This window comes from Barbus barbus, assembly GCF_936440315.1.
Source record: "Barbus barbus genome assembly, chromosome: 5".
NCBI lineage: Eukaryota > Metazoa > Chordata > Actinopteri > Cypriniformes > Cyprinidae > Barbus > Barbus barbus.
The window spans coordinates 14,557,787-14,581,232 of record NC_136733.1 but is presented as its reverse complement, the minus strand read 5'-3'; the positions used below and the strand labels follow the sequence as shown (position 1 = coordinate 14,581,232).

Sequence of the window (23,446 nt, the reverse complement as noted above, 5' to 3'; positions counted from 1 at the left end):
TTTTGCCATCAACTATCAAATTTAAAGTATTATGAAAAAATGACAAACCAAAACATTTTTAGTTGAAACTCAATTATATCAATAAGGTTTCAATATATTCAGGTCTGTTTTTGAATAAATTAAATTAAGTTTAGTGTGTCAGAGCATGTGTGCTCTGTTCAACTATTCTTTTAAATAAATCATGTATACCAATGTATTGGATGGATTTTGTGTGCTATTTTGTGTGACTATGAATGAATGTTTGAATTGCATTTTAAAAAATGTGTTTAATTTTGCTTTATACATTTAAAGCTTGGAGGTTTCGTGTTCATAGTTCTTGAACAGTGAGGCCCATTTCAGGGAAGGTGAGACATACTTCCGAGCACATTAAGATTTGGCACACCGCCAGTAAGTATGAACTGATTTTATTTTTGCTGTTACAGATGTTGTGAATTAAGATACGTTTACACGACGCTCAGATCATTTATATTGAGAATTTTAGTCTGATTACATTTGATTAAAAAGTCCAATCCAAATGAAAATGTAAACACCTCAATCAAAATCAAAATTCCCAAATTGATTGAAATTTCAATGGGTTTAAGAAGGGTGTGATAGAATTATTATTTTTTTAATTTGTTCGATAGAGCACCTAAATACTTTATCGGATTAAAAAAACAAAACTGAAACGTTTGCGCATGTGCAATGTCTTAGAAATGGTGTAATTATGTATGATATACAGAACATGCTAATGTTGTTGAATATAAAAAAATTACTATCATGTCATTTTAAATTTAATTTCCTTATTTCATTGTCGTATTTTATCATTTATTAATCATTTGTTCATATTTTTTGCAGCACTGGTTGAAGCTACCCATCATTGGTAAATGTTTATAAACATTTACTGTTAATCATTTAGTATTAAAAATTAATAGAAAAATTAATAGACCTGTTATAGTTCAATATGTGGTTATGTTGTAATACAGAAGCAATGGAATGCAGAAGCAATGAACAAGTAATGCCGCCCACACTAAATATACGTAGCCCAGATTTTTAGCAGATTTCTACACATACACTACTTTAAAGTTGTCAGATTGCTTTTGTTTTTACACTACACAACTGTCTGCCATCACAGATGTCAGTTCTAGTCAAAACATTTCACACTAAAAGACTTGGAATGTATGTGATAAATCTAAAGCACAGCAATGAAAAGAACAATGACCATTTTGCTTTGAGTAGACGGAGACCCCTTTCTGGTTAGTCCCACCCCCAAACTCACAGCATTGGTTGATTTGATGTCACAGTTTTGGGCCACTTCAAGGAGTCAAATTTAGCTGCTAAGCATTGTATAGTTAATCCTCTACAAGTAGATGCCAGAATACCATTCAAAATGTATCTCATTGACAGCCATGAAAATACATCCATGTATTTTATATTCTGATGAAAATATTTTTTTTTTTTTTTTTTGCAATCAACGCAAATAAAAAATATTATGAAAAAATGGCAAACCAAAACATTTTTAGTTGAAGCTCAGTTATTTTGAGAAGGTTTCAAAATATTGGAGGTCTGTTTTTGAATGAATGGACCTGTTATAGTTCAATATTCAGTTATGTTGTAAAGTTTAAAAACTTTATGTTGCTAGCACTGCACATGTTTGAATTCAGATACAATGAACAAGTAATGCCTCACACACACTACATGTACATAGCCCAGATTTTTACAAGGTTTCCTTCCATACACTACACAACTTTTTAAGGTTGTCAGATTGCTGCTGTTTTCCCACTACACAACTCTGTCATCATCATTGTCAGTTTCAATTGTCAAAACACATTTTAAACTACAGGACTTGGATTGTAGAGAGGTCCAACCTACAAAATATATCTGAAGCATCTACAAAGCATCTGCACTTCTTTATGCTACCCATACACTACACAATTCCAGTCAAAACACATTTCACTCTAAGCCACACCCTGCAAACAAACGCCTCCGGTGGCCCTTTACGGACCCACTTAGGGCTAGCCTAAGGGCCCCCAGCGGGCTGCCAATGCAGGGCCCCTGAGAATTTGCTCATTGGCAAAACGTTGGCCCCTTAGTGCTGGCCCTGCATGGGCAGCCCTCACTTAGCCCCCAGGAAGACCTCACTAGGCCCACACAAGGTCCGCACTATCAATCAACAACAATACATCTGTTTCACTCTATCAATGCTTTCCAGCTACTATAACTTAAGTCTTTCGGAAAATCTGACATCTGAAATGGATGCAGTCACCACATAACTAATGTCTGTATTGTCAAAAATGTACAGTAGTCAAATGGATTTCAAATCAATTTATTAAATACAAAATAGAAAACATTCAATTCAGGTTAATACAGCTACATATAGCCAAAAATATAAATACACAAAAAAAAAATAAAAAGCAAACAAAGTAATGTAAGATTGTAGGATTTCATCATGTGAAAGTTGATGTGTGCGAAAGTCTTATCTGTGCATAAATGTCCAAACACTGTCCGTAGCTAAACTTACTGATAGCAAATAATCCAGCCTCTTGAAATGAAAACATGCCACAACACTCAAACACCAGACTCTTCCTAACCAGGAACAGTCAAAAATAGTCCAGACTATGGTCCCACGTCAAAAAGAACTTTAAATCCATATTCAAACTAGGGCTGGGCGATATATTGCATGCGGATCTCGTCAGTAAGGCCAGTTCCTTGATTAGCGCTAAATCTCCATCACCTGTTTTCAAATGGAGCGGCATTTAATACACGGAGCCGTAGTTCACTGACAAGCTACGCAATATCGCGTTCATTATCGAAGGCGATATATCAGAGATAATGAAAGCAATATTGCGTAGCTTGTCAGTGAACTACGGCTCTGTGTATTACAGTAAATGCTGCTCCATTTGAAAACAGGTGATGAAGATTTAGCGCTAATCAAGGAACCGGCTTTACTGACGAGATGCGCATGCATATCGCATGCTATATATCGCCCAGCCCTAATTCAAACTGGACCATGATGTGGTGACCTCATCAATAAAGAGTCCTTCTAAAATTCATACAACTTTAACTCTTAGCATCAATCCAAACATAGGCCATACATACATGTAACATCTCTGCAAAAAACATCAACTCCTAACGTTAGACTGGGCTTGAAATGACACATTTCCCAACCAGGACACAGCACAATGTGCTCAGCAGGTGAGCCATGCTGGCCACAGCTGCTTGTTGTTATTGCTGCTACCACCCACATGGCTTTACATAAGGAAACCTAAAACACCCTAGCACCCCTAGTGGTAAGTAGTGTTGTTTTTGGCGGCCTGTTTTAATTTTAGTTTTAGTCTAGCCTTTGTGTGAAGCTGTCATTTTAGTTTTTATTAGTTTTAGTCACGTTCATACTCTTTTTAGTCTGGTCTAGGTTTAGTCGACGAAAACTGATGACTATTTTTGTCTAGTTTTAGTCAGAATTATCCATGACTATTTTCATCTAGTTTTTGTCGACGAAAACTGATGACATTTTAGTCTAGTTTTCGTCAATGAAAATTGTATTTTAGTCTCCTTTTAGTAATACAATTCTATTTAACCCAGTCAATATAGTATAAGTACCTAGTAGTATAGACGAAACCAAAATTTTCTTTTAGCCAAACCCATTTCAAACAAGGTTATCTTATTATATAATTGTTACCTTATAGACTCAAGAATACATCCATTCCAGACACGGAAGACGCTCTGATTTGAATTCACAATATTTATTTTACCAACCAAACATGTTAGAAGTACACACACATCTCCCAAAGACGAACTGGCCGGCCATCGGTCCCTTTCTCTGTGTCAGACTTAACTTTGTTGTCGTCTTCTAAATAATGCCGTGAGTGGGGCTTGAGGAAGTGACGTCACCTGCGTCTGCGCAGTGCGACCTGAAGTGAGACACCGGAAACAGAAATACTGCAAAATAATAATAATAACGCGACTAAACGAGACAAAATAAAGTTATAACATTTAGTTTCGTCTCATTTTAGTCAACGAAAATTAAGAGACATTTTAGTTTTTATTTTGTAAACCACATTTAGTCTCGTTTTTATTCGTCAACAATATTGCATTATACATTTAGTTATCGTCATCGTCACATGACCAGCATTTACGTTTCGTCTCATCTCATTTTCGTCACGTGATAAAGGTTCGTTGACAACGATATTTAGTCATAATTTTCGTTGACGAAAGCAACACTAGTGGTAAGGAAGAAAACTGCGCACAAAATTATTATTAACTGGCTCATGTCTGTTTCACCTCAAATATGGCTTGTGAGACCCACTTTAATACAGAGTTTAGTTCCAGCTTTTATCAAACTCATCCAACTGTGATTTTCTAATGATCCTAAAGACATTGATTAGCATGCTCAGGTGTGTTTGATTAAGGTTAGAACTAAACTCTGTAGGAAAGTGTATCTCATGAGCCAGATTTGTGGATCCCTGGCCTACTTGAAACAACAGGTTCTGAAAAGGTGTCTTTTGGTTTGAGCCATTACAGTTCAATTGAGTGGCTGAAGAATGGCCAGGCAATGTTGTTTGTATTCTCCTAGTTGCATTACTGGACTGCTTACACAAAAAGGGCCATCATTGGATTAATGTGGGCATTCCCATAGTGTGGGCTGTTCACAGAGAGCCCACGGTGATCCCAAAGCTGTGGGCCTCGCCTGGGCAAACGTGCAATGGGCCTGTTTAGGTTTGGTGTGGGTTGGCCCTAGTCCACTGAGCCCGCCAAAAGCCAGCATGGGCCCCGCAGGTGCATGCTTGCAGGGCAGACACATCCAAATATTTAGTCTACATAAGCACTTCTCTCAGACTGCATCTTGATACATGCATAACTCACTTACAGGAATCAGCACTGATTCGCCTTAAATTTCAGGCTTTTGTTGGCGATCTTCATAAAATGGTCAGCGAGTGAAAATCTTCCACCCCAACACATCACTCTTAAACTAATCTCCTCCCATACTAGAGCTGTGGGGGGTTTTCTGGGTTTGGGTTATATTCCAAGCTCGGAGCCCTCCTTCAGGACTGCAGGCCAAATATGCTTAATATTTGCTAAATCATATTATATGTAAGTACAAACTCGTGAAATATGTTATATTATGTGCAGAAGCAGTATTTTTTACATGCTCACGGCATCATGTCTGTGGATATATTGGCAGTAGAAAATCTCAGTACTTGCTCTGCTGCAACTGTAGCAGCGGAGTAGATTTATTCCACTAAGACCAAACACATTAACATTTTCATGTATATTACCATGATAAACTCCCAGAGAGTTGTCATGACAGAACTGTTGTTGAGTGAAAATTGGGCCCTAAATCTTGTAGTGTATCTGGCATTTAGCGCATTCACATGAACAAGTACAGATGTGCCTTTGATTGTGGGCTTTTGTCTGCAATCTCTATTAACTGGCAGTGAGCTGAAAAAACAGGACTAAAATCTGTGTGGATGGCGTTAAATATCTAGATCTGTCTGCATTCCAAGTCCTGTGGTGTGAAATCTGTTTTGATTCAATCTTACATCAATCCTACAATCTGATGACTTTGAAAGTCATGTTGTGTATGGCTGGCATAAGAAATCACTTATCACAGCACTTGTATTTGCATGGGTATTGCACTTAGAGTAAAAATAAATAAAGTCTTCACTTCAGTCATCCATACCACAAGTTGAACTCCTCAGCACTATATGCAACCACAGAACTTTTAACATCACAGAAATTCTTTTAAATGTCCAACATTACTAAACATTAAAAACTAGGTCATTTTCCTTCAAATACCAGTAAAATCACTACCGAAACCGTAGTAAATTAAAAATTATTCACTTACATACTCTTCTACCATAAATTTTGCATACTTCTGCAAATGTAAATGCAATGAGATCAACCACAGAAATAACTGTCCACACCATTTAATTGCTATTTTTATTGATTTTTTTATATTTAATTTATTTAGTAAATCCTGACAGTAGAGGGTTTGCACTCGTGCAAGCTGTAACTAAGTCTGGCCCTTATAAGGGCCATCCAAGGGGCATGGTGGAAACTAAGGTGGCATTTACACAACACTAAAAAAAAACGTATGTTTTGGCCTTTCATTTACACAGCAATGCCATATTAAGGGCCTGAAAATACACAATTTTGAAAGCTAGTTTCTTATTGCAAACTTTTGAAAATAATCCTGTTATTGTCTCCACATAATCAAAAATTTGAGAAAGTGGTGACATCGTGTTGGTTCAACTCAGTTTAAGTAAATTGTACTAGGGGAAAAAAGATTGGCACTAGGTAGCGATGGATTCTAATTGCACTAAGTGAAAATAGCAGTATTTTTTAACAATATGCTATTTACACTAAGTGCAAATAGCTATAGATTATATTTACACTATGTTAAAATAGCAAGATGTTCTGCTATTTATACTACTTATTGCAAATAGTGGCAATTATCTGCACCTCAGTATTGTAGTACATTATAAAACAGTACGCAATAATAATGTATTGAGTGTAAATTATAGTTTTAATTCAAATTAGGCTATTAAATGGATGCCACCTTATAAAAGCCCTCCCTACACCTACCCTAACCCTACCTGATACTTTATTTATAACTTTTTGATTTTTCCTTAATTTTTATTGAAAATAAATGCCTTTCTGATGCGATATGAGATTTGAAAAGGGAGAAAAAAAGTTTGTCAAAAGGTGGGTTCGAAATCGGGTCGATCGCATAGACTGTAAAAAAAGATGGACGACGCGTCTCCGCTTCATTCCACTATAGAAAAGTGAAGCCAAAGCATCTATGGCCGCTGCCATCTTGAGTAAATGATGTCATTTGGAGCCCGAGTCTGTGCAGTAGAGATTCGTTTGGAGCCAGAGTCTGCGCAATAGTGTTGTGAAGTGGAGCCGCAGTAACAAACTCCTGCAGACCCAATCAACCATAACGACACGCCCCGTTTGTATAACAGCAAATTACTAGCTAAAATCAAACTTATCACAGAAACAAACAATTGAACATATATCAGCGTAATAACAATTACCTTAAATGACCAAAACCTAATTTCGGAAAATTGTATTGGAAGTGTAATTTATTTTATTTTGACTCAAGTCCCATTTGTTTACATGGAGAGGGTGGGGTTTATGATCTGTACTGCAGCCAGCCACCAGGGGGCGATCAGAGCCCATAGCTTCACTTTTCAGGAAGTGTGAGGCACACCCGGTCGATCGTGTCAAAGCACATGCACCTTACTAAGCCACTGAAACTGATGTTGACAGAGTGTCTTTTTGCATTGTTGACTATCCCAATGACACGTTGGTGGGTGGAGTTAGTGTAAATAGCCTTTGCCAAAGCAGCAGGCTATTTGCACTTAGTGTAAATAGATACTCTGAAAAGATTTTTAGTGATCGTTCATTAGCATTGGTGTTGGTCATGTGGATTCACAATGGGATTAGTATTTATGACTCGACCGACACAATTGTGAAGGAATTAGAAGATTTCAAATAAGTGGGGACCATCCTGTGCCAACCATACAACGCCCTTTGGAAAAAAAAGGGAACGCTGATAAGCTTTTTTTCCTGTTTATTATAGACTTACCCAACCAACACTTTGTGAAATCATACTGCAGAGGCCAGTGAAGGTACTATAGAAGTCACCAACTCAGTTTATATTCTTGTGGCGTTGAAAGGTTTTTAAGAGAACTTTGAGTCTCAACTTTCAGTGACAAACTCAAACCACACCCTAGTTTCCTTTTCAGGAGTAAAATCTCAGAAACATGCACCCTAGTGGGGAAAGAGAAGTTCCCACCCCACATCATTCTGGACTCTTAAAAATAAAGGTGCTTCACGATGCCATAGAACCTTTTTGTCTAAATGGTTCCATAAAGAACCTTTAATATCTGAAGAACCTTTCTGTTTCACAAAAGGTTCTTTGTGAAAGAAGGTTCTTCGTGAAAGAAGGTTCTTCAGATTATAAAAAGGTAAGAAAGAGATGGTTCTTTGAGGAACCAAAAATTGTTCTTCTATGGCATCGCTTGAAGAACCTTTTGAAGCACCTTTATTTTTAAGAGTGTGGTTTACAAAAAAAAAAAAAAAAAAAAACCCCATCAGCAGTCATGAACTAAAGAGAGGTGCACTTAAACATACTGTATTAGATTATATTGTGGATATTTGCCACCATCTAGTGGCACAACAGACCAAGCACTTCCACACAAGCAGGTTTTATTAAAATAGATTTTATTTAGAAAGGTCTTTTCCACTCCACAAATACATTAAAAACTAATTTAAAAGTGCCTTGATGTCATTGCCACATGACTCCATAAATAATTTAAAGCTCTACATAGAAATTAAAGTTACATAACTCACATATGCCTGCATAGCTGCTCAGCAAAACAATACACTTTTAAAACTAAAGTCTAGGAGCGGTTCTTGCTGACCCAGTGAAATCGGTCCACCCTTGGACCAGAGAATGCATAGGAAGGCCTGTAGCCCTTGAAACTCTTATGAGGTGGGTATGGTCCGCTTGAGGAATGCTGCTGGTAGCCCTCAGAGGTATATGGCTTTCGTTTAGGGTATGTGCCCCAGTTCTGCATAGGTGGGGGCTGCCCAAACTCACTGAACTATAGATGGAGAACAACAGCAGTTAAAACAGTGCAAATTTAACAAAACGATAGTGTTAGTTGCATTCTTTGTAACTGATGAGCGGTTTATCTGGAATGTGTTACCTGGTAGACACTGTTTGGGTTGGAGACCGTTGGGATGCATTTAGGCTCTGGAACAGAAAGGCTGCTGCTGTTACTGCTGCTGTTGCTACTGCTCATGCTGGTGTTTCCTCCCTCCTCATCTGAGGAGGTTCCAGAGTGGTAGTCCGATGAAGCCCTTTCCACTGCATTATTTATCCTACGAGAGAACTCCCCATCTCTCTTTTGACCCTCCAACTGAGTAACACAAAATGGGGTTGACTTCTCACCATACCTTAAAAAGAACAAACAACTTTTCAGTTTTTGCAAGTCATCAAAACCAGTGTGGATTAAGCACGTCATTGACAGGCCAGCAAATCAAGCTTTACCGGCATGACACCTCTCCTGGATCAACCCAAATGGTCATTTCCTTTGGTAATCCAAGATTTTCATAAACAATGTCAGTCTGGCGACAAGCACGTTCAATAATCGGGTCTCTCATTTGAGCTTTGTTCATCCTTAAACACCTAAGAAAAAAGGCCCTTGAATTTGTGCAATAATTAGATTATTTGATTTGCTAAAAGTTAAGATGGCATCAGGATACTCACCTAAAAGCTTGTCCTTTGGTTGGGTTTTCTGGGTACCAGTGACTTTTGTAATTTTCAAAGAGCAAAGAGGTCAGTTCCACAGCAAACATCTCCCTACTGACACGATCCAGTTTACCATGTTTTTTCGCTAGTCTTGCAATGAAAAACACCGTTGCAGCAATCTCTTCCTTCATTTTTAAATGTTAAGATCGGGAGTCAATGGTTCAAGTGGTTTGATTTTTATTTTTTTTCTTTAAAAAAATATAAAAATATAAAACCACAATCAAAGAAGCAAACAACTTGCTCATTAATACAGCTGCTTAATAAGTAAACATCACTCTATTGTTTCGCTTCAGCTATGCAAAAACATCTTAAGGCACCAAAACAAAAATATTCAATCTCTTTCAACATCAGTCAGCCTTTTAATGTCTCAGGATTTGCTCAAATCTAATTAGATAAAACAGGTGATTCAAATTGTAGGAGGAGCTAATAATGTGAAAAAAACAAGTCTAATCATTCTACTCTGTAGTTCAACAAAGTGGTATTTGTAACTGCTGCATGAGGTATAGCAAAGAAATTGAAACATTATGACATAAATTAAATGTCATAAATAAATTAAAATGCCATGTTAAACCAAATATTGTAAATGAGTGGGAATATACTTTTCTGTCTGCACTCCCATTTATAAGCATGATATTGGGTTGCAGACATGGGATTGGTTAATATATTAGGTCTAGCTCGAAGCAAATAAAACAAGGACATTATGTAGAAATATGACTAGCTTTACAAAACAATTGAGAAAATTTGTTCCATAATAATGGGTGACCTGCAAGGACATAAGTTGTCTTTTTTTTTTGCCTAGTCCCTCTGGGCAAGCCTAGACCTGTCTTCTTGTGGACTAAATGGTCTCTTTGGTAACCTAGTCCAGAAAACCATTGTCCACTATAAACACTGTACAGCATTGCCTACCAACAAGCTAACAACATAAGCTAGTTTTCAGTGTTGACATAGATATGGACCTCAAAGGCAGTTTGTTGTTTCCAAGCCTCGTTACGTTTGACTTTTGTTTCTTTCAACCTTAGGAATGATGACAGGTAACCGCTTAGCAATGTATATTTTAATCATTAGATATACTGTGGATAATAAAACTGATCATTTTGACTAAATTTTGATTGACTGAGCAGCGTTCGAAGCCGTTGAAATAAGCAGATTATATAGGATACAAAAGTGAAATTATGATCTTAAAACTGTACCCTGATGGACGCCTGTCAATGCGTCTTTTTCATTTAATTTTTCACACGCTATGGTGTCAATAAATTCGATTCATCAAAAAAAAAAAAAAAAAAAAAAAAAAATATATATATATATATATATATATATATATATATATATATATTTAAATATATATAGCCAGTAGGCCTAACAAAATTAATTGCATCAATTGCAAAGAAAACATTTTATTGTTAATATTTAATTTAAATAATTTTCTTAAGAGCTCATTAGTGTTAAGCGCATTCCACTGATTCCGCTGATATAGTTTCCTTTTATGCACATTGCTATATTTTCCTGGGAGAAGTAGCGCCAGTCTCCGCATCGGTGAGCGCCGTGGTTCGCGCTCAAGTGGCTCCCGCCTTGGATGGCGCTGAATTTGAACATTCAGCATCAGCTCTGGCTATAAATACAGACAGCGCGTCGTGTGCTGGAATCCAACGCAGAGGGACCATGCAAGACACAGAGAGCTCCTGATGAATTTCTTCAGGTGAGATTGATTCATTTTAAATGTTATGAGGGCTTGCGTTGTCCGCAACTAGTTATAAACTGATTTATTTGGCAGGTAAAGTTACCTATAGTTAAAAAGAAGTATTGCACGTTCAGCCCCACCTGGAGATGTACCGTCAGGGTCGTTACAACAGTAGATGCACACAAACCTGAGAGTGCATTCCGTCAGATGGCTTCTCACTGAAAGACTCAAATTATTATTTGTTATGCCTCAGTAATCAGTGGATATTTCTTGTTTCTTCGACTTGGGTATGTACTAAATTAGATTACAAATTTGAAATCTTTATTGTTTTGCAGAATTTTTTGTTTGTTTGTCTTATTCCTTTAGGTTTATATGTACAAACAGATTCATGTGCTTATATGATACTTGTTGGGGTTGGTTTGTAGGCAGTGTTGTTAGCTGATTGTTTTAAATCAACTATAATCACTAACCATACTGCCAACACAATGACCTACAAGGAAACACAGAGCTGATAACATTTTCTCAGTTTTTATGTGTCATATTGGTCTATTTGTAATTTCCTTTTTTTCTTTTGTGAACTGGAAAAAAACACTGTTCTGCAGGAGACATTAGGATAAATCAATGACGGAACTGGACCCTTCCCGAGAATATACTGTGTGGTCATCAGGCAGTGTAGTTAGTTGATTACAATCCTTATAGTAATCACTAACCTCACTACCAGGTGAAGGCCAGTTATAAAACAACGTTATAATAACAGCTTGTTTTTGCTGTGTTTTATAGATGTAAAATATCTAATGCATGCATCTGAAACAAAATAAAGTGAAACATGCCACACTGTTCTAATTTGTCTGATTAGATTTAGCCTAGCTGATTCTGATTTTGATTATTATATATGTGTGTGTGTGTTTGGTTTGTTTGTTTGTTTTTTGTTGTTGTTGTTGTTTAGTTTGGTGCCTGTATTTACAGCTGTGTATTTCATTTTTATATCATGCTAATATAGCCTACTATTACCAGTCTATACTTGTAAAAATAATAAATAATCTTAAAATAATAAACACTTAAAAAATTCTACTTAGGCTACGTGTAGGGAAAGGCTATTACTGTGCAAGTATGTATTGTCTTGTTGCGTATTATACAGATTTTCATTGTTAATCATTCGGTCATTCATACGTTTTACTCAGAATTCTACAATTAATTTAAATTATTGTCCGTTAAATTGTCTCGTCTAATATAGTAGGCCTACAGAAACTACAGAAAGTTACTTAATAATAATTATTATTATTATTATTGCCGTAAGAAGCATGAATATCTCGAGCATAGATGTAGTAGGCTACAGATATGATCTCGAGTCCTTCTTTCTTTCTCATGTAATTCTTTACTTCCGTTTCCTAGGGAGCGTTTGGTCACCTTGGCAACCGTAACACATCCACACATGGCTGGTCACCTATTGCTAGAACAGCAAGCTCGCTAACTATTATGACTGAAGAACTAGACGAAGAGGTTTTACACAGTCTTGCAGAAATCGACAAACTTTATAAAGTATTTGATGGAGCGTCGCTAGAAGATGTGGCATATGCAAAGGTTTTCTGGAACTCACTTTCCCTGCAGCCACCAATAGAGTCTCGACTCGTTTCTGCTGATATCAGGCAGCGGCTGAGAGCTGCGAAGACCCCCAGCTGTAAGTGTGGCGTTCAGTATTCTATACGTGCAAACTGTTTTGAAGTACATTGCAAACTTGTGTGAATGAGCTGTAAAGTCACAAGATAAAAATACTATGTGAACCTCGAGTTTGTTTAGGTCTATAAATATGGTTCAAACTTTCTGGTGAAACATTTAAAGAATTTAAATAAAATCAGATAAAGAAGAGTAATCCTTTGTTGTTTAATTTTTAGCCACAAATGCTACCGCAAAACAAGACTCATGGTCAAGTAAGTAAGTATAGTATAGGTGTTTGTCTGAGCTTATTGTATTGTATTTTTCTTAAGTGTAATCTAATTTGGTCTGTTAGTTTGCTTCCTTGTTAGAGAGGGATGATGAAATCCAGCAGGATGCTTACTTGAAGCAAAAGCAAGAGGAGAGACAGAAATACATGGAGATGGTGAGGTCTCAGTGGTACATTAACCTGATCTCATGAATGTGCGTTTTAATGGCACGATTTTCTGTTTCTATTTGGCTTACTATTTATATGCAGAAATCGACTTTGGCGTGCATATGATACGCAATTGGTAGGTGTAGGGGTGTGGGGTAGGTGCGTATTATATGGAATATATTAATGGAGGAATATATAGTGTGTGTGTGTGTGTGTAGAGAGAGAGAGAGAGTTCAGTGTTATTTCAGTTCAGTTCAATAACTGTGCAAGGTTAATCAATTATAAAACAAGTTCAATTCAGCTTACAATCAGCTCTACAGACAGCAATAATGTTGTTATTCAGCTCAGGTCAGTTCAATAATAGTGTTGTTGCTAAATGTTCCATTATAAAACAAATCAATTCAGCTATAGACCAGCTCCACAAAAAAACAATAGTTTGTGCATTCAGCTGAATTCACTTGAAATTTTGTTCTCAACCGATAGTGTCAGTGCAGTCAAATCAATCAGCCAAATCTTTTAAATCCCCTAAGAATAAATGTACTTGTTTAGCATTTTAACTGTAACTGTATGAACTGTGGTCTCATTTTTGTTTGTAACCTCAGACATGTCCCAAGGAGAGATGTTTCTTATCTGTTCATTTCCATCTACAATCGACTTTCCTATAAATTGATTTAAAAAAAAAAGTCTGAAAACATCCCTACCAAAGAATCACTTTTTTAAGGAGTCAGAGCACTTTGAAAAGTAAGAAAAATATATAATAATCCATGCAACAAGATTCTTGAGGGAAAAAGTATGGAACAAAGTGAAGTTGATTGTTAAGAGGTAGTGAACAAAAATGTTAAATGTAAATTTAGATATTTGAATTTTATTAAAATTTTATTATTTAAAATTGTATTTTCTGTATTTTAATGAATATTGTATTTAATTGATGTTTTTATGCAGACAATTGCACTTGCGGTAAATATTGTGGGCACATGTGCTGCACAATATCCACAGCTCCAATATGACAGCTCTCTTTAGGATAGTTGAAACATATGTGTAGTATAGTTGCTGAGTGTTTAAGCAGAATGACCACAAACTCAATACACTGCACATGTAAGAATGGCAATAAAAAGGACTTGATTTAATAAGGTAATTAGCACTTCTGAGAAAAAAAAAACAATAAGAAAGATTTAGATATGTGGCATAATGTGGACTAGATGGCCCCTGCTTCTGTCTTGATTCTCCCTTTGCTGTGATCTGTATTTCTAGACAGAGCATTACAGCATAAAGAGCTAATGAGCCAGCCTGTGGAGGGCAGTTATGGATCTCTAATGATAGATGATGTGAGATCAACGGGGTTTCTAAGTGTAGATCTGGCAGGCTGGATTCACCAGTTTAACAACAGCGCTCAGTATAAGCAAAATGCAAAATGACTAAGCAAATAATAAGCAATAAGCAAAATGACTCTCTGAGGAGCATCCAGATCATTTAATATCACAACATAAAATGGAACTCTGATATAAAGTTTTTAATGGTACTAAAGCAAGTATCACTATTGCATGTTAATTATAGATAAATGCTAGGAATCTGAACACAATCATAGCCCTAAACTTTGCCGCATAACTCATCCTGAACCTGATATGTTGTGCTTCATATTACAAGGCAGTTATTGTGCTGATTGATTGTACACGTTCAATGCTTTCAAACAGAGGTATCCGATAAGTCTGATGATTTAATTTAAAGGCTTCCATTGCTGTCTAACTCGTGTAAATTTTCTCGCAGAGGAGTCCGTTGTAATGCTATCCAGCAGGCAGAATCCTTAAGAGCCTGCTTAAAGCTCTTAAGCCCTACATTTGTGCAGTGATGAATCTCTCCGCATAGCTACTTTCTCTCCCAACAATGCACTAACCACATCAACTAATCGGATTAGCAGGAAATCACTGGTCTTGCAGATCAATTCATCTGTGTATAAGCAGAAGGAAGCATTGATTTGTCCCTTTTCGGGCATTGCTAGGGCAAGAAACTTGACATTTTGCTTTACAGACCAAAGATTCTGTACTCGCCACAGAACCTATACATACTGTGAGCGTAAGTTAAAAAACTGGGCTCACATTAGGTTATGCAAAATGTCCAAATATAATTTTCAGTATTTTTCATAGACTTGGATCATTATAATCAAACAAAGCTAAAATTGTTCAATAATAGTTGCTATGTCTATGAATTTTGTGTTATTAGTTAGTATCACGATTTTAGGGTAAAACTCCACAATACGTATTAAACCTGATTATCTTATTCTCCAGCGTGATATTCAGCTTTAATGAAATGTGTACCAAAGTGCATCTGACCATCTAAGGAGTACACTAATTTTGTTTTTAGTCACCTTGATAGTGCAGAATATTATAATATAAAAATATATTTATTGAAAATAGAAATACTTTATTAAATTTTAAAATGTTCAGTTTATTTCCTAATTAATTGGATATCACTGTATATGTTCAAAGGAAATGTGTTCTAGCTGGTTGCTACATTTTTTACCATTTTAATCACTTTTTTTGCCATCACTGTTTAATTGAAATGGTCCTGCTGCCTGCAGTGTGACATAAATAAAAAGACATAATACATGGAGTCTCTCAGTTAATATGAGATCATAAAAAGTGTAAGTTTAGCAAAGTTATTAAAAATAACACTAAAACATCTTTTGTTAATTGAAATAAACTTATAAATAAATCATTAAGGCAACCTTTTCATTTTTGTTTAGTTTAGGTTGAAGCACTAAAATTACTAAGTGAAAATAAATTAAATAAAATCTAAAATAAAAAATAAAAAAATAAACCTGAATAGTTATTAAATAATATATATATATATATATATATATATATATATATAATAAAATCTGCAAAGGACATAACAAAAATAGTAAAAATGCAGAGGCGGACAGTAGTGAAGTATTTTTACTTTACTCAAGTAAATTTAAAAAGTATCTGTAGTTTACTGTAGTAGAGTGTTTTCTTTGGAAAACTTTACTTCACTACATTCCAAAGCATGTCTTACTTTTTACTATACTACATTTCATAAATAGAAGTTGTTGTTTGTTTTACCTTTCATACTTAAGAACATTAAAAATGTATTATTTTTTTTACTCGAGTAAATCTTTGAATTACTTTTACTTGAGTAAAAGTAAGAGAGTAATAAATTTCTAATGTAATTAAGTATAAATTGTATTTAATATGAAACAGTGTAGTAAGAAGTACAATATTATGCTTTGGAATGTTGTGAAGTAGAGTTTTCTAAAGAAAAACACTCTGACACTTGAAAAGTACTTTTACAGCAGAATAAAAATACTTCACTACTGTCCGCCTCTGTAAAAATGTAATTAAAATTAAAATGAAAACTGAAAGTTCTTTATAAAAAAGCTCATTTAAAATATTAATAAAAAATTATAATAATGTGTTTTGTTTTAAGTTTTTTGTGCTTATGTACTGTAGATTATAGTGTGTCACATCTCATAACACTGTTGTTGCTTGTCAGCTGCCCCAATACAGTTACCATCTCCATGTATTGTACTCTAGCATTGGTGTTCCATGTGCTCTTCACAATCTGGTCAGTCATTCATCTCCTTGCATTTGAAGATAGCATGTTCATCAGGGCAGTGGCCAGTGCCCTCCCTATAATGTGCTTTCCCACTGTGAGTAATCAACCTGGAAACCAGAAGATGGATGGGCCTCTGGAGGACAGATCCATTTTATGAGATTACTCTTAGCTAATTAGCCTCATTCCCAAAACCTCTGAATCGAAGTGTTATTCATTGGAGGTTTTTTCATAAAAAGTGTCTTTGCACTGTCAAAAATACCTTAAAGTCTCTGTTCTAGATTGTTCAATTATTGTAATGTTTAATATAATGTGGGGAAATGTAATCACACTCCCTTCTGCTCTAATGTGATTTTCCCAATGTATTGTACTGTTCCACAACTCCATTTGATTTAGTTGTATGGGTTTTAGCAGATTGCAATGTAACAGATGTTTACACTGGGTGATAATAATCAACAGAGACATTACATTACATTATTATAACTGATTAACCTGGCATAAAATGACATTGGCTTGAAAAAATGGTTACAGTGTACAAGCATGTAATGGATTTAATGAAATGACATTAAGTGCAGCCAGAAACTATGGGCGCTAAATCAAAATTATGATGCTTGTTTAGTAAGTGCAACTGTCGACTGCTATACTCAGATAACTGAGCCTATTCAGTTAGGCTGTTGTGCAGTGCTGTTGTACACAGTAAAAGTGTATATATCATGCACCATCTTTTACAGATGGGCATCAGTGTAGGTGTTGGTAGATACAGTGGGGAGGAAAATTATTTGATCCCCTGCTGATTTTGTACGTTTGCCCACTGACAAATAAATGATCAGTCTATAATTTTAATGGTAGGTTTATTTGAACAGTGAAAGACAGAATAACAACAAAAAAATCTAGAAAAACACATTTTTAAAAAGTTATACATTTATTTGCATTTCAATGAGTCAAATAAGTATTTGATCCCCTATCAATCATCAAGATTTCTGGCTCCCAGGTGTCTTTTATACAGGTAAGGAGCTGAGATTAGGAGTTTCAATGATCATGAGTATGGTAAGGAATCAGCCCAGAACTACACGGGAGGATATTGTCAATGATCTCAAGGCAGCTGGAGCCATAGTCACCAAGAAAACAATTGGTAACACACTACACCGTGAAGGACTGAAATCCTGCAGCACCCACAAGGTCCCCCTGCTCAAAAAAGCACATGTACAGGCCCGTCTGAAGTTTGCCAGTGATTCAGAGGAGAACTGGTTGAAAGTGTTGTGGTCAGATGAGACCAAACGATGGATGGGGCCATGTACCGTCAGGGCCAGGTCTTTGAAAATGGGTCTTGGATGGGTATTTCAGCATGACAATGACCCAAAACACACAGCCAAGGCAACAACGGAGTGGCTCAAGAAGAAGAATATTAATGTCCTGGAAGTGGCCTAGCCAGTCTCCAGACCTAAATCTGTGGAGGGAGCTGAAGGTTCGAGTTGCCAAAAGTCAGCCTCGAAACCTTAATGACTTGGAGAGGATGTATGTAAACCTGGTGGCCAACTACAAGAAACATCCGACCCTCTGTGATTGCCAACAAGGGTTTTGCCACCAAGTACTAAGTCATGTTTTGCGAAGGGGTCAAATACTTATTTGACTCATTAAAATGCAAATCAATTTATAACTTTTTTGGTTGTTATTCTGTCTCTCACTGCTAAAATAAACCTACCATTAAAATTATAGACTGATCATTTCTTTGTCAGTGGGCAAACGTACAAAATCAGCAGGGAATCAAATAATTTTTTCCCCTCTGTAAATTCAGTAACTGATATGCAATGTGCCCTGGTTGTACATTTGTATATATTTAGTATTTGTGTTAAAATAAACTAACATTTAAACTAATTAAAATTTTTGTTGATTGAACTAAAGCTGAGATAAAATACAAACATTAGATGAAAAACAGTTAAGTTAATTGCTAAACCAACATTTCTCATTTTGTATTTCTTTTAAGATTAAAGTGATAGTTTGCAAAAAAAAATTAAAATTTACTTAGCCATTTGCTACTTTGTTTAAAAAAAAAATTTTCTTTTATTTTTTTTTTCCATACTATGGAAGTCAATAGCTACCATCAACTGTTTGGTTACCTACATTAAATAAAAACAAATAAAACTTTAAACTTTAACTGAAATAAATATAAATTAAACTATGGTGGCCGAGAGAGCTCAACACACTGCAACTTAAGAAAACACATGCAAATATAAAAAAAAAAAATTAAGAAAACATCTTCATCAGTTCGACAGCGCATGTGCTGCAAATACTCACAACACAACCAAATACAAATGCACTGCAAATACTCACAGACTACATCAACAATGTTTAAGGGAACTGCAACAAGGGATGAACCTGGGATATGCTTATAAATGTCTGCTCTGAAAGGTGAGATTTTTATTTATTTTAACATCCTGATCATATGATTCCTTAGCTTTTTTTATATTATTAGCCTAAATAACCTGACGAAATACACAATTACTGTAACTGTGAAACATTATGTAAGCTGTTTCTGCGTGTGTTTGCTCAGCTCCTATTGTGCATCATTCCCAGTATCAAACAAATAACGTGTTCTAATAAAATAGCGCAGGCCACTAAAGGGACATGGTTAACTCCTTGCTAGCTGTAGCCTGTTGCAGTACATAAGATTTCACTTACTACATAAACAGAGTAAGGAGAGATGACTGAGTATGATGGCGAATGATTTACAGATCCTGAATACCACTGACAAATATCTGATCTTGTGAAATGTGCGGTAAGTACTGCCGCTCCATAGTATAAACAGAGTACATGTGATCGCGAATCTCAAAACTGAAAGTAAAATGTGATCGTGCATTCCAAAGCAGTTTCAATGCCCAGCATATTAATAGCGGCTGCCTAATGCCCGCATTTTATTTACAGTATAATTACCCAACGATATAACTGCGCAAGAAAGTATTGAAATATATATTTTCCCTGTGTTTCCTTCCTGTGAGTTGCTGAAATGAGCCGCCAATCAGAGCAGAGCTCAACATTGAGCCGTACTGTGAAACAGCCAATCAGAGCAGAGCTCAACATTATTATTCATGACCCTTCCAAATAAGCCAATAACAGACCGTTTCATTCTGGGAAGAAATTTTAGGGTTGTAAATCGACATGTAAAACTGTTTTGGAGAATTTTTGCCCTTACCTAAGCCACATACCTTCTATGTAGATATCAAAGAACAATAAAATATTGTATCAATGCATTCTATGGCACCTTTAAATGTTTCCTCGTGCCTCCTGCGTTCTCCCTGAGCAGCATAACGTGACAGAAGACCCGACCGAAACCGACCTCTGTGTGTTCCTTTTGTTTCTGTTTTTTCCTCTCTCCTTCATCCCAGCTGGTCCCGTCCGGCCTTCCTTCGTCTCCTGTCCCCACGTCCAGCCCACAGTGGGCTTTGATCCCGGAGGGCAGCCCTGAGAGCCCGGAGGCTCACGAATGCCCGCCCACCCACTCACTCCTGCCTCTTTCACCGCTGTCATCTGGCAGCCCCTCTGCTCACCCTCAGCCCACCATCCATATGGTGCGAGCTCCGTGGGTTTGCCATCCTCCATCGTCGCCATGGCTGGAGAATCCCTCACCTCCGCCTCCAGCCTCAGAGGCCCGGACTCCACCTCGGCCCATAGACCCAGCGGCTCCACCTCGGCTCCTAGCTCCCTCGCCTCCACCGTCACCCATCGATCCACCAGGCTCCCTTGTCCCTCTGGTTCCACCTTGGTCGGGCGTCGCCATCGCCTCAGGACTCCGCTCCTCTGGCTGCACCTCAGCGCTCTGTCCCACCGGCTCCGTGGGCTCATTCCTCTCTCCAGCTCCACCTTGGTCCTCAGTCGCTCTGGCTCTGCCTCGGTCGGCGGCGCCATCTGCTCCACCTTGGCCCAAAGGATCCTACCCATTGCCCTGGCTCACCGGTTCTCCACCTCGGGCTCCTGCTCCACCGCCATTGGTCAGCCCCTGGAGTCAGTGGCCATTCCTCCTCCATGGCTCCTCCCTCCGTCGGCTACACCGTGGGCCGTCATCATGGCTGTGGCCTGGGTCCTACTTGGCTCCTCCTGTTCCGGCTCCCTCCTATCATCTCCCTGGCTCCTCCCTCCGTTGTCACCTCCCTGGTCTCTGCCCGTCGTCCTCCTCCCGGATTTCCGTCCTCCTCCTGAGCCTCCTCCCAAGCCTCCACTTATGCCTCCCTCTGTTGTTGTCTACGGTGCGAGGACGCACCTTCCGGGAGGGGGAGAAATATCTGGATTGGATCTGTTTTGTCATGTGTTTCAGTTCCTGTTTTGCCTTATTTTGTCACCTTCCTGTCCTTGTTTAGTTTGATTTATTAGTTGATTCCCCGCACATGTCTGTCCCTCATTATCCTGTGTTTATAAGCCCCAGTCTGTCCAGTTAATGTTTGTCGGGTCTACTTGTTTCTACATGTGTTTGCTCAGCTCCTATTGTGGACTATTCTACTAAAATTAAAATGAAACAAAGTATGAAAATAACAGCTAATTCAGTAATAATGCATTTGTATAAAAACTATACATAATGCTAAAATGACTTTGTTTAGTAATTCTAAAATAATTTTTGCTTAAATAGTTTTATTTTCATAATAATATTATAATTCAACCTTTATGCAGTGTACCCTGGTTGTGCATTTACTTAGGCTACATTTTTCATTTTTGTGTTAGGCCAAGAAACGAGAGCAGATTATTGTGCTTCTGAAAAAGCAGAGGGATGAGCGAATAAAGGTAAGAAATATACTTGGAAAGAAGTGCTTGGCCCCATTAGCTTAAAACATCCGCTCAGGTCTCTCCATTCAGTTTGTATCAGCCTAACCTCATCTCGGGTCTTCTGACACATGCACTGTATATTTGGATGCTGCAGGACAGGGTTCCTCAGACAACCAAGTGTTTTATTTCTCTCCTATTCATTAGAGTGCTCTCTCTCTCCCTTCCTCAGCACTTTTTCCCTAGAGCCTCAGCATATCTTAGGGCATCCTCCCCTATAGAGGAGGAGAGGAAAGGAGGGGTGGGCTTTCTCAAGACTTTGATGTCTCTCTGGGGAGCAGCCTGATGATTATGGGGTGGTGGTGCTTGTATCTCTATCCATCCCCTGCTGAGTACCTTACAAGCCTAATACAAGCTGCACTGAAGTCAGTTGTTTTAGTTGTTTATTCATTTTGGTGACTGGGATTGATGTTAAGCATCTCAGTTTTAGCTGTATAATATACAGGGCTACATTTTTTATGATAGTACACTGGTAATAGTTTTCAAGTTTAGATGTCAATATATATACATACACTTTTTTGTAAATACTTTGAAAATATTTTCACTCAGATATTGCTAGTAAATTTGACAAATAAAAGAAACGGCAAGTAACACATTAAATTATATATGAAATTTTGAAGTAGAAAGACTGAAATATTATTTTCTTTACATACACAATCTTTGTATTAAGTTGGCATCATATGGCATCTATTTTCAAGATTAAGGATGCATTAAATCAATCAAAAGTATCAGTAAAGACTTATAATGTTAAAAAGGTTTCTAATAATAAGAAGAAGAATAAGAATGATGATAACCAATATTTACAATGATTTCTGAGAATCATCTGACACTGAGGATAAAATATTAATATATAAAACAGTTATTTTAAATTGTAATCTTATATATTACATTATTAATAAAATTATTGTAAAACAATATTACTGTTTTTCCGTACTTTTGATCAGCCTTGGTAAGCATATCTCATTTAAATTTTTACTATAAAACAAACAAAAACTGATTAAAATTTGTGTGTCATTTTTAGTCTCTTGTTTTAATGTCATGCAGAATTAATACAGTTTTGATGCATATTCTCAACAGAAGGAGATGATTACCTACCGAAACAAAACAAGACAAGACAAGGCAACCTAATGGAAAAAAGGTATCTTATTTCTCTTTTCTCTGAGAGATTAACATACTACCTGATTATAATTTCAGCTGGGAAATTATCTTTCACTGTATCTTTTGTGACTTATGGACACCAGTGCAATAAACTTTTCACAATTAAAGGTGATGGTACAGTGCAAAGTATTACTGCATTCAATAAAGTAAAAGCAATTGTGTGCTTAATAGTAATTTACTGCTGTGGACAGCAAAATAAGTGCTATTCCGCTGATGCTGCTACTGTAAATCACATCCAGTTATAATAGGGAAAAGCACATAGGGCCTCAAGTATTATTTAAACAGGTACACTTGTAAGGGGGAAATGGTTTGTCAGCTGGAAAGAGAGGAAAATTACTGGCAGTTTCTAACATTTTCATTATTATAAGGATTTCTAGCCTACTAAAATTGATTTCCAGACCCAGTGATGAACGGTTATTGGAAGACCAATTTAAGCTTATATTGAGGCTTGGATATTGATCTGAAATCTGTCTGATCTTTTCTGTACAGACAGCTCAAACCTGCATTGATTACCTGTCCTATTATCCAAAACAATTCCCTTTCTTATAAATGCATCATTGCAAAATCCTTTGCTTAATCTCATGGAAGATTTTCATTAGCCTGTGCGGTAGATTGGTTTCTAGAAACATTAAGTTAAATGTGGAAGCATGACACATAGGCCTATTACAATAATGCTCAGATGAAATTGTTAGCTGCATCTAAAACAATACAAAAATGGAAAATGCATTTTCGTTTGTATAAAATAAATTCAAAATAAAGTTTTCAATAATAAACCAAGTGGATTTTGAAAATCCTGAAATAATTTGTTCTGTGCAGATTGGCTTCAAATACCCTTTCATCA

The 23,446-nt window shown here is 36.8% G+C and overlaps 2 protein-coding genes across 2 annotated transcripts; one reads left to right on the top strand and one right to left on the bottom strand.

Moving 5' to 3' along the window:
• Positions 1-8,387: 8,387 nt before the first annotated feature.
• LOC306870301 (maternal B9.10 protein-like) lies at positions 8,388-9,432 on the bottom strand (the record flags this gene model as incomplete). The annotated part of the gene is made up of 4 exons (XM_079417491.1): positions 8,388-8,591; positions 8,697-8,946; positions 9,041-9,178; positions 9,260-9,432. 4 exons carry the CDS (start codon positions 9,430-9,432, stop codon positions 8,388-8,390), a joined length of 765 nt encoding a protein of 254 aa, XP_079273617.1.
• A 3,023-nt stretch (positions 9,433-12,455) lies between these two features.
• On the top strand, positions 12,456-21,733 carry LOC306869443 (cilia- and flagella-associated protein HOATZ-like; the record flags this gene model as incomplete). The annotated part of the gene is made up of 5 exons (XM_079416222.1): positions 12,456-12,657; positions 12,872-12,907; positions 13,004-13,077; positions 21,349-21,408; positions 21,620-21,733. The coding sequence occupies 5 exons, from the start codon at positions 12,456-12,458 to the stop codon at positions 21,731-21,733; spliced, it is 486 nt and encodes a 161-aa protein (XP_079272348.1).
• Positions 21,734-23,446: the final 1,713 nt, after the last annotated feature.